The 18,321-nt window shown below is 34.1% G+C and overlaps 1 protein-coding gene across 10 annotated transcripts in view; it reads left to right on the top strand.

The window, feature by feature from the left end:
- Positions 1-18,321, top strand: part of LOC128166839 (dystrobrevin beta-like) — a 49,676-nt gene that overhangs the window by 19,073 nt on the left and 12,282 nt on the right. For 7 of the 10 annotated variants that reach the window (XM_052832253.1, XM_052832255.1, XM_052832247.1 and 4 more), the window contains 7 exons: positions 293-459; positions 829-959; positions 1,388-1,423; positions 2,407-2,514; positions 3,188-3,290; positions 3,689-3,724; positions 14,674-14,759. In XM_052832253.1, coding sequence (XP_052688213.1) covers positions 293-459; positions 829-959; positions 1,388-1,423; positions 2,407-2,514; positions 3,188-3,290; positions 3,689-3,724; positions 14,674-14,759 — 667 coding nt within the window. The remainder of the gene's footprint in view (positions 1-292; positions 460-828; positions 960-1,387; positions 1,424-2,406; positions 2,515-3,187; positions 3,291-3,688; positions 3,725-14,673; positions 14,760-18,321) is intronic. The other 3 variants (XM_052832248.1, XM_052832256.1, XM_052832249.1) reach the window with 2 other exon arrangements.

The following is an 18,321-nucleotide window of genomic DNA, read 5'->3' as shown; positions in this document are numbered from 1 at the left end:
ATTGAATGATGAAGGGTGAATTTTTTTTTTTTGTTGGTCAAGACTTCTGTTTTTAAACATTATAGAAATAGTATTTAAGATTAAGAAAAAATTCAGCATCTTGTATTGAACATTTATATTATTACATAACAATGTTCAAGATACTTATATTTAGAATGGTTGAGTATTCATGGTAAACTCTTTGATCATCAACATAATGAAATAAAAACTAATGGATAAAAACTTGAGTTTGCCTTTAAAATCAGAATATTGAGCTTTTTAAAATAAACCATTTTTTTGTTGTGCGTTTCAGTGTTTCATCCGGTGCAGTGTGAGGGATGTAACCGGGAATCCTTTATGGGATTCCGTTACAAGTGTCAGCGGTGCTGTAACTACCAACTGTGCCAAGACTGCTTCTGGCGGGGCCGCGCCTCCAGTAACCATAGCAACGACCATCCCATGAAGGAGTTCACTGTCTATGTAAGACTGCACTGCTTTCACGATGGGGATTGTGAGCTTCTAAAAAATGAGAATTTAAAGTTAGGCCAAAATAAATATAAAATGTTGTGTTTTTTATTCTAGACTACATGAGAATGAATATGCTCAGTTGGTAGGGGAAATGTTTTATTTCAAAGTGTTGCATTTTATTTTTTGTTCAATCAGTGCTTGTTATATGGCCATTTGATAAGTATTTAGATATGCTGAACAAAGATAATTTGAGAAATTTGCTAATAATTCCTCTTTAAAAATTTTATCTTTTGAATATGTTTATTTCTGTTATGTAGTATATTGCGAAGGTCTTCTTGTTCTTTGCATATATTTTTAATTTGTTTTTTTCTCACCTCTCAGAAATCTCCTGCAAAGCAGATTGGACATAACCTGAAGAAGACGTTTAAATGTGTGCCAAACAAATCAACGCAATCCAAGCTCCCACAATTCCCTGATACACCAGAAAAAACGATTGACCTCTCCTATATCATGTAAGTCAAGCTCTGCTTCTGAAAAGCTGCAATTTCCTTTTCTCAACCTTTTTCTAACTTTCATTTTTTTACTGCAGTTCAGTATTTCTTATCTTTATTTGACTTCGTCTACAGCAAATTTCTAATATTATGATTTTTAAGACTTTAATTTAAAGTTTGAGCTATTTTTTAATCTTTGATAAACTGTCTTGTTGAATAATTTCCATTATTTGAATATCAGGTGTTTAAACAGTGACCTGATTTTGATATATTGGTTTTGTTTCTCAACTTGTTTTAAAATTGAAAGCACTTACTCTTGAATTAACAGTTATTCAACATTTGTGTTATAATTATCAAACCTTTGACTTCTGTTGACTTTAAAGAATTAATTTGTCTTTAATTCTGAGCTTTGTGCACTTGCTTTATGGCTGGACACATTTTTCTTTCAGAAATCTCCCCTTTGAAGATGTCATGTCATTACTTAAGTACGTGTACAGTGTTGTACAGAAACCGTAATCTGAATATAAACATGTCATTTTCACGTCGTTACTAAATTGGGTATATGGTGTTGTTCAAAATTTTAGCCTCATTACAGGTGTAAAAGTGTCTTGATTACCGTAATAATCCTACAGTAGATGTACTATGTTGTTCAAAACTAAACTTTATTCCAAAAAAAAGTTGCCATGATTATTAATGTTTTTTTAATAGAAGCCAAATTTTAAAACTCTTGCATGTTTAACTATGTTGTACTTTCTGGTATAGTTTGAGAAATAATCCATTGAGATTTATAGCATAACATAATAGAATTGATTTATCTAACAGTCACATCAAAGATCAGTAACTCTGGAATCTTTATTTTACCGTCTATGAGGTCCATTGGAGGATAACAAAATGTACCACAAAATATATAATGAACTATATAAGCTCTAAATTGATCTTTTGAGAAGAACTTTAATATTGTGACTGTTGAGGATAACCTGTTCAGTCTTTGCACACACATTGGTAACATATGCTCTTATTTTGTTAAAGTCTGCATGAATTGTTTTCCTTTGCAAGATGTATACAGTATATATACCACTTTAATGTATCAATAATTGTATGCATGTCAATTGAGTGACAAAAATTGTAAAATAATTATATAGTTGTTAATCGTCAGGTAGTTGTAATTTTCAGTCTTTGCTTGTAAATTGGAAAATGAATTATATCATATCATTCCATATAAAGAATAATTCCTCATCTAGTTTTTGTTTGGGCTGTTTTGATAAAAAAAAAAAAAAAATCTCCGTTTTTGATATGTCAAATTAATATCAGAACTTCACAGACAACTATGAATGCCAAGGTCACTTTAATTATTAGAAAATAAGACATATTAGAAAATAAGACATATTTTGCCCTTGGAAAAGTCAACTGTTTTAGTTTGGTTAGAATGCAAAGAAGGAACTATCGTTTATTTACTCTCCATTTCTAGACCTCCTACTCCACTTCACCATAACCAGCCTCGAAATGGTTTCCATGACAACCTCATCAACCAGACCATCAATTCCTTGCAGCTGGAAGGGGAAATGGTGCAGAAAAGGTACGGCCACAAGAACTCATAAAAACAATGGTACATACAAGGTATTGAAGAAAAAGTCTGGCAGGTAGAATGCAACATTTTAGGCTTTGGTAAATGGTAATATCATCAAGTTTTATGAAAATGCACGTTGAAATGATATGAAAATTAAAATTAAGATATTCTAAAAATATCTACTTAGGTCTAGTGAGCTAGATCAACTGAATATTTGTTAAAAGTAAGAGGTGAAATAAAGAATTTCTCAACATATTTTGATTCCAAACAACTACACTGTGGATTATTTTCTTTCATGGGGGCTAAACTTTTACAGATTTCAGTAAAGAAATGGGTACCCCTTATCCATAAACAAACATACCTAACAAATCATGAAACGGTCCTAATGTATTGTACATCAGAACAAACCCACAAATTAACATCCCAACAAACCCTTAAAAAAATTTATATTCCACAAAATTTGGTTTCCACAAATATGAATTTTTCCACAGTATTAAAATTAATTACTTGTTATACATGTATTTCATTTGGAACTATCAGATTCCGACTGGTAGCATTGTGTTAGATATAATTTCTTGGTCATTGGAAGATTTCTTTGTTAAAAAAAAACCAGTTCATTAGAAGTCAAGTTTTACTGTGTGTAAATCATGTAAGGAAGAATTTATGTTTTTTATGATTTTAGCCCTAGAAGGATCACAGCAAGTGTGGAGTCGATTCAGGTGGATGACGAGCACCGGCTGATTGCCCGCTACGCAGCGAGACTGGCGGCAGACGCGGAAAACACAGTAAGTCAAAGGTCAAATTTGATTGGTTACTGAAAGACTGAGAGAGTTAGATTAGCTCACTGCTGGGAATGGATGTAAACAGAATAAGTATTGCAGGGAGTGTTCATTGATGGCTTGTTGGTAATTTAAAGAACAGGAAAACTTTACAATCTGTTTGGATGAAGGATAAAGTTTCCTGAGTCTTTTACCTATTTTTTCCTCAATGCAACTTTCCTTATTGTGTTTTTCTTGGCCCTTAGAATACAAATATACATAATTATAGGGATTAAAGTAAGTTTTTCATCATTTTAATGATGTATGTACATGTATATTAAAAACTAATTTTTGATATCATATGTATGATATTCTTACTAGAATACAAGGCTCTATTATTTACTGTATTTATACATGTTCTGTAGTCTGCATTGTGGAAATTAAGATCTGCAAAAAGAAAGGTAAGTTTGTAATCCCCCCCCCCCTCCAAAAAAAAAGAAAAGAAAGAAGAGTAAAAAAGCTATTGAATTTTCAACTTGCATTAAAAATAGGAAACACCACTACAAATTAGACAGCAATGAATAGAAATAATAGGTTCTTCAAAATAAGTTTGTACTGTAGATTTCTTATTTTACTTGAACATCTGATTCAGCATTTCAAGTGTTTTGTATCAAATTGTGGGAATTTGAGATGGCAGGTGCCAAATTAAGTTATAATTTCATATAGTTCACAATTTTCAGAAAACTAATTGCAAGATTTTGAAATCCACAAGGGTCACTTCTTGCCATTTTACACAGATATTCATTGCATTTAACTAGGAATATACTGTAGTTTTGCCAAGGAACCAAATACTTATAATGATTTCGTAGACCTAATACTACATACATGAGATTGTTCCTTTGTTTATAATGTTGTAGATAACATTGTTGCTCCTTAAGGTGAGCTATAGTTTTAATAGTGAGACTCAGTAGAACTGGCTAGTGAGTGGACGGATGAGGGGGCACCTGCTCTACTGTCTGTCCTCTGTAGATCTGTGTTACACAGCTTCTTGTACTTCTCTCTCTCTCTCTCTCTCTCTCTCTCTCTCTCTCTCTCTCTCTCTCTGTACTCGGCTTCAGTAGTTGTGGACTTCCATGGTGGACTATCACTTATCTTGTAGTAGTTACGGTATGTGAAATGGAACTCCTCTTAGACTTGTGAGCTCAGTCTCTGTAATGATGGACTAAGCTTTCCTTTTGGTTGGACCTTTGTTCATTTGGACCTTTGTATCTAGGTTATACACTGGAATTCTTATAGAGTATTTAGATACAGAGAATACACTGTTTTAGTTGCTGACCTGTAATTGGATTTCATTGGGTACATACACTTCTGTACAGTAGTATTTAGATATAGAGATTTCAGCAATGTAAAGTTGAAGACTTGTTTGGTTTATACACTGTGTAAACACCTTTTGTAGTTATGAGTTTATTGATGTTAGACTATAATTTTATTGTGAAATAGATATGATCCATGCACTACAAGTCCTACTTCATACTCACTTGTAATCAACTAAAATAGAATTGACTTCAGTATATACTGTATGCAGGATTATTTTCGCCCTGTACAATGTTCACCCTTCTACACTTGCACTATCGCCTCATCTTGAATTTGCCCAGACACAGTTGTGTTCAAAGAGAGATAATTTTAGACATTGGAATTCACCCAGTCTGAAATTCGTCCACTGACAATGAGGGCGAAATTAAGGGACAAAAATAAACTGATGGCGATTATTTGTCTGTATTTTTACATTTTTAACCTCTGTTACCATGGCAACGGGACCACATAGCAACAAATAAATGGAGTAAATGGCTTTTTTACTCATCTAAGTCTCTCAAATTGTAAATTATGAGGAAAATCTCCGACTATGCTTGACCACTGAATTTTGATTCTAACATAGAATTGATCTTTAGATAAAATATGTATAAGTGATAGAAGGCCCCTTGGACTGGTTCTGATGGCATAGCATTGCCTTTTTGTTGGTGCTGGTTAGAGGGGTAACCAATGCTGCGATTTAGAAAGAAACTTATGACGAAGTCATATACTAAATATTTTCAGTCTCGTTAAATGATTTTTAATAACCAAATTTATGTAAAATAATTAATCCACAAAGATTTTGATTTTCTTAATCAAATTTTATGACACAGGCATTAAATTAGAACATCGAGTAGGTAGTTTATGATCGAAAAAGCGTTCATTAATTTGGTTATAAGTTGTAAGTTCTTTTGTAAAATGCAGTCTGTACTTTCTAGAGGTCATAAAAGTTGTAACTTGGTTTCCATAGGTGGACCTTCAGAAAAATTATTAACAAAAACACAAAATTGGGCTCAGTAGGTATTATCATAGTGTTTGATATCAATGATAAGGAACTTTGGGTTTTGTTGTGAATTAGATCCAAATTAGTCTAAATTTATAGATTTAATTTGATTAGAAATGTACTAGCTGTCACTTAGATCTCGGCGTCTTCCCACTGTTTTTTGTCACATACATAACATTGTTAAACTACCACATAATTTGATTTACTCTAATGGTACATATGTTCCAGACAGTTATGAAAAACTGTGCCTCCCTGTCCTCCAATATGTATAATTATTGTTGATTTTGAGGACATCAAAAAGGTACTGTATGAGACATTAAGTGACACATAAACCAAGACAAATCAAATTTCTACCACTATCAAAGCCATGGCATTGCAGGAAATTCAATGAATGTTATAAAAAAGCCCAGCTCAAACCTCATTAAAATTTGTCTCCAGACTTTTTGCGAATCGTCTCATGTTCTGTCTGTCCAAAAACTGTGTCTATGAAATATGAATTATGTCAACATGTGCTACTTTTATTTCCAAGTTTGGTTTTTTTCTCTGTGACTTTTTATGAAAGTAAGTCTGTATTTGATGTATTTCATGTGACATAAGAAATCGGTTGACTTGCCCTTTTGTAATAAATTATTGGTATTAGAAATCTAGGATATTGAAGCAGTTTGATAGGATATGTTTTATGGCAAATAGGTTGTACTGACTCAGATGCGTGTATATTTTTACCCCGATTCTGGTGTTATTCTCTCCTTTGTCAACAATTATGGGGTATATATAATAGGTATAGATATTGGTTTTATATCTCAAGCTTGGAAATACATCTGATTATAGTTTGTCTTTGACTATATTATTGAACTTCTATTGAATAATATTTATTTATTTAGAAACTAAATCTTGACACTAATGTTCAAGGTCAAGGTCAGATGTTAATTGTTCAAGATATTCATCTCAAAGGTTAAGATTTAAACTATATGTTGAGTAAGTGACATGATCAAAGGTCAACTCCAAAGTACAATCGTGTTACATTAATTTTGAGGCAGATTTAAAGAATAGAAGACGGTTCATCAGAATTTTGGATTACAATACTTTACATTGGTCATATATGGTGTTTCTGATTTACATTAATTTTCTCTTACAAAAGAGAGAAGAAACAATATATACAATAATAAAAAATATTATATTTGCCTCGTCTTTTGAAGCAGAAAAATCTCATATTACAGAATATTGCGATAATTTCAATAAAGACAATAGCAGAAATATGATAGTCCATGATTGTTTTTTGCATATCAGATACTTTGTATTGGCCACCTTGCATTTTCTGATCGATCTGTCCCCTGTTTGTCGGCTAATATTAATTGTGATTGATAAAGCCCTTAAGCACATCTGAACCAGACTGCAGGACTTGGTCTATTCCAGGAAATATTGTCATTGCTATTCATGAATGGATCTATGCCTAATTCCCGAAAACACAACATGTCCTCTGCATTGCCATGGAAACAGATTGGAAAAGACAGAGTTTGACTATTTTCTGCATCCATCAGAAGTAAATTTGTTGAAGAAAATATATTCCATAAATGAATGCAAAATAAACAGAGGTTTTATCAATATATTTGGTGCACCAATTTTGTTTAGCAAAGCAACAAAATCAAAAGTAAATACCTGCAAAGATATTGTGTTTGGAAAGCCATTGTCCACAAAGTCTCAAAGCCATAGATTTCACTAAATTGATGCCCCCAAAAATTAATGAAGCCACACTATTGTAATCAGTTTCAACTGAAGCATATGTTCCCCTTTCTTTTTTTGATTTTTGTATCGCTACTCTGTAGAGTTTACAATATCTTTTGGTATCTAGGCAAAATTTGCATCATGTCCATTATCAATTGTGAATGATGTCTGTCTGTCTGCTAGCTGTGTTTCTTTAGTTAAGGAGGCTGGGTGGTCGACAAATTATCAGATGCATGTACAGAGCACTTCTGTCTTGGGGAGATAAAAATAGGCTAAAAATGGCTACCAGCCCTCATTCTAAGCTTTGTCAAAAAAATCCTGAAAGTTTCACCCGAGTGAAATTCGGTTTATTCCTTCAATATCCTTTAACCCATATTGGTCAGACTCCCCTGCGGAGTGAGAGTGTAAGTGATTTTGCCACGGCAATTAATCCGCTGTGTATCTATTTTCATTATCTGTGTAATGATGCTCTGTTCATTAAATTTATTGCCTAAAGCACATGTATTGGCAGAAAATTAGCAGCATAATGGAAGCTTGGTCTCAATAATGGATATTGGTATTCACCCACAATTAGATTTTAATGCTCATAATGTAAAATGTGTGTTTTAAATTGAATATCAATATCTGCAGTGGGTTATAAAATTAGATGATACAGATTTGATTTTCGTTCACAATATGGTTTTTTAGATGTTGACATTCACGTGTTATCTTTCACCTATCCACCCACCTGACCTAATTAAAATCCTAACGGGACAGGCCCTTCAATCCAAGGCCATTAAAACAACAAGCCACTCGGAAAATGCTGCACTTTCACTCTCTAGGAATTGACATTTGCAGATCATGCATAAGTTCCCATTATACCTCAGCAACTTTCTAATCAATTTTTTTATCAGCCTAGTCTAAATCTGGATGATAGAATAATCATGTATAGTTCTGCCATCACTCCCAATAAAACTAAACTATAGTATTTGTATTGATTGGTTAATTTGTTTTTAATGAACAGTATTATATGTATAACCATTTTTCATTATTTTAGCCAGGATTATAAGACAACTCAGATGATGTAGTTTTTGAACATACCAATCCCAACTTGTAGAAGTAAAAACAACTGACATACCAAACCCACATAGCTACTATCACAGTCATTTATGTGCTGGCTTCAGGGTTGGAGGAAACAAAGGTTAAAGGTCATATCTTGGGTCATAACCCCTGTGTGGGATACTCTGGTGCCAGCCACCATTAATCCTGTAAATCCTAATGTAAAAATGATTCCTTCTAATTAAATCTATTTAGGAAAGGAACATCAATCTGTTGAAAGTGATATTTCATCTTATGAAGACAACGGAGACAACAACTGCATTATGAGACATGCATGGATATTAATATAAAGTCCCCCAACCATAACTGGAGTTAATTTCTGAATTGAACAGTGTTGTCAATTTTGTATAAAGCTCGTATGAGCATTATTTCAGCAGTAGCTGTGCTGTGTGTGACCCAACAGGGCTGTGGTCATGGCCTCATTAGCTGCTTCCCTGTTGTATGAATCAGCCTCCTTTCCCTGGAGATTCCCCTTCCGCAAAGATCTTCATGTGCAGGGACAATTCCTGTGTCATTTCCAGCCATAATTTGCATGACTTTCTTCCTTTTTTGACAGGAAAAGTCATGATTTCAATTACACACCATTGGCTTTGGTACTCCCAAATGCTCATAAATTTTGAAATTGTTATTTCAGAGAGGGGGAGGGGGGTTATTTCATTGAAATGAATGGTTTTTGTTGCCCAAGTGTTTAAAAGGCTCAAGTTTGATTGTCAGTTTAAGTGATTTTTATGTGCAGCTCCATGAAGAGCTATTTCATGTTTTTTATCGTGTTAAGTTTGGTTCCTCTGTAATACTCCTTCATGGCACAAGACGGTGGTGGTTTGACAGTCATCTAAATACAAAATACATGTATAGCATGTAATTCACAAATAAAAGCAGTGCTGCAGGTGGAAGCTATTTGTAATTTTGGGCTAAACAACTTGTTTTCAACAAAAAATTGTTTTCATAACAATGTTCAATTTCATATAAACCTGTTTAAGGAATTTTGAGCAGATATTTTTAATTCCTGCTTCTTTTTTTCACAGATCATTGCATCACATTGAATAAGTTTGACTAAATTTAGCTCTCTGCAAAAAATGAGAAGGGAAAAAAATTGAAATTGAAAATTCATGCTATTACATTATACACTTTAAAGCTGTGATCAAATAGGACATAATACTCTGATAATACTGTACCCAATATGGCAGTGCGAGATCCAAAGAAGCAAGACTCCTGCAGAAGATCTTTTATTACTTCAATGCACATTTCTTGGAGACTTACTGTAAGTGCAGAATAGCAAGGGTGCATTAGACAATCAAATGCCATAAATTCTCAGAAAAGATTTCATTTTATGCTTGATAAGCTAAAATGGTAGTCTTTAGCTAGAGAATATTATTTAGCAAATGCACTATACCCATTATTACAATTTCATAATACAGATACAATGAATTACAGATGTAGCAAAGTAAATCCACTGGTCTTTAGAACTTCGCTATAACATACTTTTACAGTATGATTATAATATTCTCTGACAAAGTAAAATTCAGAATGTCAGAAAATCAAATGAAATTTATTTCAGTTCCGTTAATTTTAAATTCTTAGTGTTGAAGGTACTTTGATGACTTGAAAGCTGAAAAAATTAAAATTGTGTCATGGAAACTCCTAGCATCAGGGACAGTGGGCATTTCCTGTCTTTACATGACATGTCGTTTGGTGTCTGAGCCAGCAGATTTTTCATATGCTATGGTGAACATATTTTATGGCTGTCAATACAGACAACAGCTGCTCTGTCATCTGCAAACTTGAGCGTGATTTAAACTGTTGGACATGTTAAAGATCAATTATCTCTTGGTGCGCTGTTTTTGGTTTTTTTGTGTGGTCGTTATTCTGGGTGATTGCTGCTCTTGAAATGAACGGAACCGATAATGGTATCGGAGAGCAAACAAGGAAGAGTATGACTAATTTAATTTTTTGTTTTACGTAAGCTATTTTAATCAACAGTTTCTATCATTAGCATAAAGTGCTACCTTGCAAAAGAACTGTTTGATGTAAAATGTGTAAAGTCACTGGAACTTTGTAAGTGAAGTCTTGGCTGTTAAAGATAAAATTCTATGATGAGCTTACAACCATTTTCTCTGTGATTTGAGAGCATTGGGACTCTCTCATAGAAGTTAGGCTTTAAGTCTGGGAGAGAGCAACTCACAATGACTATATCCTATAGCATCAGTGGTCATGAATCATGGATCCCCCCCCCCCCCCCCCCCATCCACTGCACAAACAGTCCTTTGAATCATTGGGCAGACTTCACTTCAAACAGTCATACACACAATGGGTATTTATCATAGGAACAGGAAACTTTGTTCATGAGGCTATATATGTATATATAATCATAAAAACTTCTTAACCAATCATATAACTATTCAGCTGTTATGTTTAAATGAAAGCTACAGACAAATTATTTGACTATTTAAGATAAACTTCATGTTTGTCAGAAAGTGAAATAAATAATGTCAGCTTAATAAACACATATTTTATGGTGTCCTAATCCATTGGTTTATACATGGTAAAGTAATGCTGACATAATCAAAAATTCATTAGCAATAAAGCAAGCCATTAAATGAGGAAAAAATGGATTGATGTGGATTTAGCTCCCAGACAGTCAATGATGACAGTCCTGCAAAGCCTCGACAGAATAATTATTTTGTGCGATTTTTTTTTCATTAGCGAATGATAATGTAAATTAAAATAGGAGCCATAGAGTAGAAAACATATCCGCTTACTGATAAGAGGAATATAATCTGTCATCTTCACAAAGTATTTGAGAGCTAGTGTTTAAATCTGAGAAATTTTTTTTGGGGGGGGGGGGGGGGTAGTTGCAATTCATCAGATATTGCAAACAGTACCAATCACTGGTTTAGCCTCTGTCACTGTATCTTCTACAAAATGTACAAATTTGATACTAATTCTGCCTTTTGACTGGCAATGATTTCTATATATTGTTTCTAGATTGGGTCCATATTAAATTTTTAGAGTTTGATCTGCCTGAAGATGTGTTAGTCTCCTCTGACAGACTCATTAAACATTAGATTGCACACTCAAGTTTCTAATATTCTGATAATGAACATTAAAACCGCAGTCCCTTCCTTCTAGTACCAAACCTCTCACAGTAGGTGAAAACAAATAGCTAATATCATCGTCATACGACTCAAAATAAAATGTTTATTTCATGGTGTGCTTCATCTTCTACCGATTAATACATATCTTTATTGAATGGTGCATCATCAACATGGTGTGTTTTAGTGGTTTGATCAGGGTGTTACTAATGGAGGAATCGAGTTGCCTATGTTACATAACCAGATAACAAATTAGCATGGTACAGCATTAACTGATATACTGATGGGGCAGGACTTTGTTTTCATTATGCATTTATGATTGGCTATTCAGTTTCATCAATAGTTAATGAATGGAATCTACTGTTTTTGATCCCAGAAAATTGATCCCCTCATTTATATACATATGGATCATGTGTGGAGGAAGGGGAAAGAGGGAAAGAGAGGAAAAAAAGATTTTTGTTGTGTAAAACAAACAGATGAACAAAGAGACCCACAGCGAGGTTGTGTGATGTTTGGGCAGCCTTTATTTTGTGTTTGTTCAGTCTTTGCCTGGAATTCCCATGATCATAAAACTCCTGGATATAATACACCGGGGATTACACTCAATACTTCACACATTTTGACATCAGAGCTCAGAACTCTACATTTTTTCTGATATTGGTAAATTTATACAAGTATACCCCTGAGCTTTTGACAGGAAAATGTCACAGTCCAATATTTTATCCTCGCTCTCTGTTTTATTTTGTTGACTTAGTACCGGCAATTATGCATGTCATTTAAAGACAAGAGCAGAGAGTTGCCCTGAATAGCCAATAGTGTTTTGCAAGGGAAGATGAGATAGAGCTAGGACTGAACGTTCTGCTGAATAAGGCTTTTGCAGTGGGATATAGGGGAGAGACTGAGAAAGAAAACTTGCGATATTCTCTTTCTATATATGTATGGATTACCACAACGGCTTGTGGCAGCTCTTTAAGTAGAGTCTGTGTGACAACCAGGAGCAGTTATACTATCAGCTCTTATTTCTGTGGGGTATGGGCAAGCCATTCCGTGGGATGGAGAGATACCGCTAACAAAGTGTTAGAGGATACTCGCCTAGAAAAAACTCGTAGATCCATATTGATGTTTAACATCAAATGCACAATATGTCAAGAGGATATAATTATCCATCAATATTTTAGTGTTTAACTAGCGCTGGGCACTGCACCCAGTTTTTATATTGACAATTTATGATGAGATGATAGATTAAGTGCTGACATTTTGTGGAGATTTTTAGGAGAAAAAGCGAAACTCAAACCACCTTACAGTGTTTCCTAGTCGTTAATAAATCGGTAATCATGAAAACCTTTTTCCAAAAAATTCGTCGGAGTAAATCTCAGCACAGCGTGAAAAGGAATCGTAATCCCGTCATGGTAGTAAGTATTTAATACCTTCTCGTTTGTTTTCCCCGGCTATATAAATGTAATCCCGTCATGGTAGTAAGTATTTGATACCTTCTCGTTTGTTTTCCCGGGGTATATAAAAAAATCTGGTATGTTTAATTTACAAAGCTATTGTGTATTGAAACAGATAATCAATGTTTTGTTCAATTTGTACCGGGAAGTAGGTTGCCTGGAATCGCGGCTTATGAACAATACAGACTTCATCAATGGGAGCTTAATTGTTTTCTATGAATTGAGCTTGTACATTATCATACATCAATTATAATTTTTATTTTCTTCTAAAGTGAATTTTTGCATTTTTTCCAAAAATCATTCAGTGTTTTGATTATCAGTATATCCTGTACTCTAACATATGTAATAATATGTACGGTATGTTCCCAAGCTGCATTCAATTTGATTTATATTATAAGTATTGGTGCCTTCTGGGTACACTGTTTTTAGTCATATTTGTCAACTTCTATAAAAATTCATATGCAGACAGTGTCACCCGAGGGACACAGAGAGTTTTGGGCTATCCATCTTTTTATTTATCCATCTATTCTTCTTTCCATCCATCATGTCAGTCTGCTAGACTAGAAATTTATAACTTCTTAATTTCTTGAACTTGAATATAGTGTCTAGGTGTGTTTGATTTAACTCAATAATTAAATGGTACAAAAGTTAATTGCCACCTTTATTTAATGATAGATAAGGTTCTTAATACATTTTTTTTTCAAGGAAGTTAATTTTTTATTCTAAGGAATGGCCATAAATAAATGTCTGTTGACATGACTGTTGAATCTTCTCCCATTATAGAATGACTGTGAATTGAATTTTATAAGACATCAGTTACGATTTACAGAAGCAAAGCTAATATGACTGTTTGAAAAGGTACAATTGCTCCTTATAGTAAAAATCATAATTTTACTTTAATTAATTAGGTTTTCTTTGTACCGAAATACATAAAACTTTTGCCACAAGTTTTGCGTTTTTGAAAACAACTTTATTTCATAAAAAAGTGAACTACATGTAATTACTAGAAAAATTCTGCTTGTTAATAGCTGCACTCTGTTTCCCAAAGGAAAAACCTGAAGAAAATTGGATATTTTTCTCTCATTCTGATGTGATTGGATAGCAAATATGGTGTCATTTTTTTATGTCACGTACTGCAGATGAGTACACATAATTGAGAAAATGGATAAAAGAATATCTCATATCAACTCTTATAAATTTATAAGCAAAGAAATTCAAACCCAACTGAAACACATTTAGAATTATTGTTTGATGAGGGTTGAAACTGGCTGTTATCTTAGACATTCAATGTAGTCTGATTCCTGCAATGAATCCATATGAACTTTAGGTTTTGTGTTTGTACAATACCATGGTACAAAATGTGGACTGCTTTATAATCTTTGGGCCAGTAGGTAAATCATTTAGTACCAGTCCTTTTATAAGATAGATAATATATGAATATGTTACACTTTTGCATTGGTTAAATAGGAAAGGGAAAAAACCAACTGCAGTGTTTCATACTTGCTTTATTTTGAATTTGCCATGAAACTGTTTGCATTTGTTATAAACTTGTAGCAAAGTAAATCAGTTCTGACATCACTGTATAGAACCACTATAACCAAGTTTTACTGTTTTATTTATTATCTGTTATAGTTACATGAATATATTTAATTTCTTGAATTGGATTTTTTATGCATATTTTTTTTTCTTTTAAGGCTAGAAGTCCAACAGAGCTAAACTTCAGCTTAGATACTAACAAAGCCCAGAGAGAGCTAATATCCCAGCTAGAGGCCAAAAACAGGTAAATTGGTTTGTCCATCAAATTATATTTTACCCAATTCCATTTAATGTTTAACTTACCGGGTAACAATAATCATACTTTAGTTTTATGTAAAACTCTCCTATGATTGTTTTGTTCTGACCCCTTACTATATAAATAGTGCCTGTTTGGGAGGATAACAGTTGAAATTGACACCCCGAGAAAACCATTGTCAACCGACGCGAAGCGGAGGTTGACAATGGTTTTCGAGGGGTGTCAATTTCAACTGTTATCCTCCCAAACAGGCACTATTTATTTTGTTATACTGAATGTCTTTTTAGCTCACCTGAGCTGAAAGCTCAAGTGAGCTATTCTGATCACATTTTGTCCGTCGTCCGTCTGTCCGTCCGTCTGTCCGTCTGTCCGTCCGTCCGTCTGTCCGTCTGTCCGTCTGTAAACTTTTTACATTTTGAACTTCTTCTCTAAAACCGCTTATCCAATTTCAACCAAATTTGGCACAAAGCATCCTTATTGGAGGGCAAATATAAATTGCAGAAATAAAAGTCCGATCTGTATTCAAAGCGGAGAAAACCTTGAAACTGTAGAAAAAGGGGGGTGCATTTTTAAAAATCTTCTTCTCAAGAACTACCGAGGCAAATTCAACGTAGTTTAGCATAAATTATCCTTATGGGAAGGAAAATATAAATTGCAAAAATTAAGAGGTAATTTTGTTTCTAATCTGAGTTATTACGAAAATAATAATAAAGGAAAGGCGTGTTTCAATCAGTTTAATAGCTTCGGGTTCGGCATACGGTAAAATGATTCCGTACTTCTAAAACAAGGTTCTTTGTTTAAAGCAGCCATGACATTATACGAAAAAGGGTCGATCTGACTATGATGAATTTGCTTGTTGTGCAACAGTTCGCGTATGAAGGGAAATTTTTAAACATGCAAAATATATTGGTGCCGATTTTGTGAAGTAAATTGAGGCTAAATATTTCAATGCGTTGACAGTTTTCACACATGACGTTGGTGTTAGCTTGTTCTGATTTTCGTTTCGTTTTCATTATTTATGCTTTGTAACTTGGAAACTATCGTCTGTATTTCGTGATTTTTACGTATCAAATCAAACAGAGACTTCGGTAAATCAAACAGTTAACTGTTTTCCTGCGCAAATTAAGCAAAATCTGATGTAGGGGTACTGAAATACAATTCATTCTATCGGTAATTCTGCATTATCTTTTGCGTAATGGTAGATTAATGCAATAGCCTGAATAGGTTTTGTTGAGATGCTCGGCATTTTTCTCGAGTTTATTCAGTTTAAATAGAGTTTGATATCGCTGACGGAAATATGTAGGTATATACATGTATATATATGATTCATTTCGAAAAAATAAATTGTGTTCTTTATTTGTTTTACATGTAGTGCATGTTTCTTGTGTTTAATTGTTTACAATTTCTATTTACTAACCATATTTGAGTGTTAAGCTTCGAATTATAAGCAAGATACATAGATTTGCTCACAATTCTATGTTTGTACACAGATCTTAAAAACTAAAGATTAAAAAAAGTAAAAAAAAAATGTCAATATTTATTAAGAAAATTTTCAAGTCTGTTCTTCCAGAAACCAAATTTAACAACTTACTGTATTGTAAACTTAACCTTTTTAGCTCACCTGAGGGTGGGGCCACCATGGGGGGTCGAAGTTTAACATAGGAATATATAGAGTAAATCTTTAAAAATCTTCTTCTCAGAAACTAATCAGCCAGGAAAGCTGAACCTTGTGTGAAAGCATCATCAGGTAATGTAGATACACATTTGTGAAAATCATGACCCCCGGAGGTAGGGTGGGGCCACAATGAAGGATCGAAGTTTTACATAGGAATATATAGAGTAAATCTATAAAAATCTTCTTCTCAGAAACTAATCGGCCAGACACTTGACACTTGTGTGGAAGCATTCTCAGGTAGTGTAGATTCAAAGTTGTGAAAATTATGACCCCCGGGGGTAGGGTGGGGCCACAATGGGGGGTCAAAGTTTAACATATGAATGTATAAAGTAAATCTTAAAAAATCTTCTCAGAAACTAATCGGCCAGGAAAGCTGACACTTGTGTGGAAGGATCCTCAGGTAGTGTCAATTCAAAGTTGTGAAAATCATGACCCCTGGGGTACGGTGGGGTCACAATGGTTGGTCGAAGTTTTACATAGGAATATATAGGGTAAATCTTTAAAGATCTTCTTCTCAGAAACTAATCGGCCAGGAAAGCTGACACTTGTGTGGAAGCATTCTCAGGTGGTGTCGATTCAAAGTTGTGAAAATCATGACCCCTGGGGTACGGTGGGGTCACAATGGTTGGTCGAAGGTTTACATAGGAATATATAGAGTAAATCTTTAAAGATCTTCTTCTCAGAAACTAATCGGCCAGGAAAGCTGAAACTTGTGTGAAAGCATCCTCAGGTAGTGTAGATTCATAGTTGTGAAAATCATGACCCCCGGGGGTAGGGTGGGGCCACAATGGGGGATCGAAGTTTAACATAGGAATATATAGAGTAAATCTTAAAAAATCTTCTTCTCAGAAACCAATCAGCCAGGAAAGCTGACACTTGTGTGGATGCATCCTCAGGTAGTGTAAATTCAAAGTTGTGAAAATCATGACCTCCGGGGGTAGGGTGGGGCCACAATGGGAGATCGAAGTTTAACATAGGAATATTTAGAGTAAATCTTTAAAAATCTTCTTCTCAGAAACTAATCAGCTGGCAATGCTGAAACTTGTTCGGAAGCATCCTCAGGTAGTGTAGATTCAAAGTTGTGAAAATAATAACCCCTTGGGGTAGAATGGGGCCACAATGGGAGGTCGATGTTTTACATAGGAATACACAGAGTAAATCTTTAAAAATCTTCTTCTCAGAAACTAATCAGCCAGGAAAGCTGAAACTTGTGTGAAAGCATCCTCAGGTAGTGTAGGTTCAAAGTTGTGAAAATCATGATCCCCAGGGGTAGGGTGGGGCCACAATGGGGGGTCAAAGTTTAACAAAGGAATATATAGGGTAAATCTTTAAAAATCTTCTCAGAAACTAATCAGCCAGATGATTCTTTATAATTGTTAAGACTTTGGCCCCAGGACAATTCTTTGGCCTCCCGAGAAGGTTCAGAGTTTGATGTACATTTATATCCCATATATAAACTATTGTTAAGGATCTTTTGGAGAACTGCAATACTCAACATATGATATGACTATAAAATCATCCTGTTAGAAAAGGGACTAATGATTATAAACATAAGAATATCCATGGGAAAATGGATTTTATTTATACAGGATCTACATGTATTATTGTACATTGTCCAGATAGTTTGTATTATGACTCCATTAAGCTGATTTTATCATACCTATTGTTCCTCAGGTGAGCGATGTGGCCCATGGGCCTCTTGTTTAAAATTTTTAAGAAAATTTTACTGCTTTTATATAGGAATAACGTGAATTCTACAGCGAACCGTACGCGCATAATTTTCGCGCATGTAACATTTTTTAATGTTACCCGTTGCCAAGTGGGTTGCTAACGCTGAGGGTAATAGTAAATATTATTAACTGCGTCTTAACCAAT

Source organism: Crassostrea angulata, chromosome 10, assembly GCF_025612915.1.
Source record: "Crassostrea angulata isolate pt1a10 chromosome 10, ASM2561291v2, whole genome shotgun sequence".
Lineage (NCBI taxonomy): Eukaryota > Metazoa > Mollusca > Bivalvia > Ostreida > Ostreidae > Magallana > Magallana angulata.
This window is presented reverse-complemented; position numbering and strand designations above follow the sequence as displayed.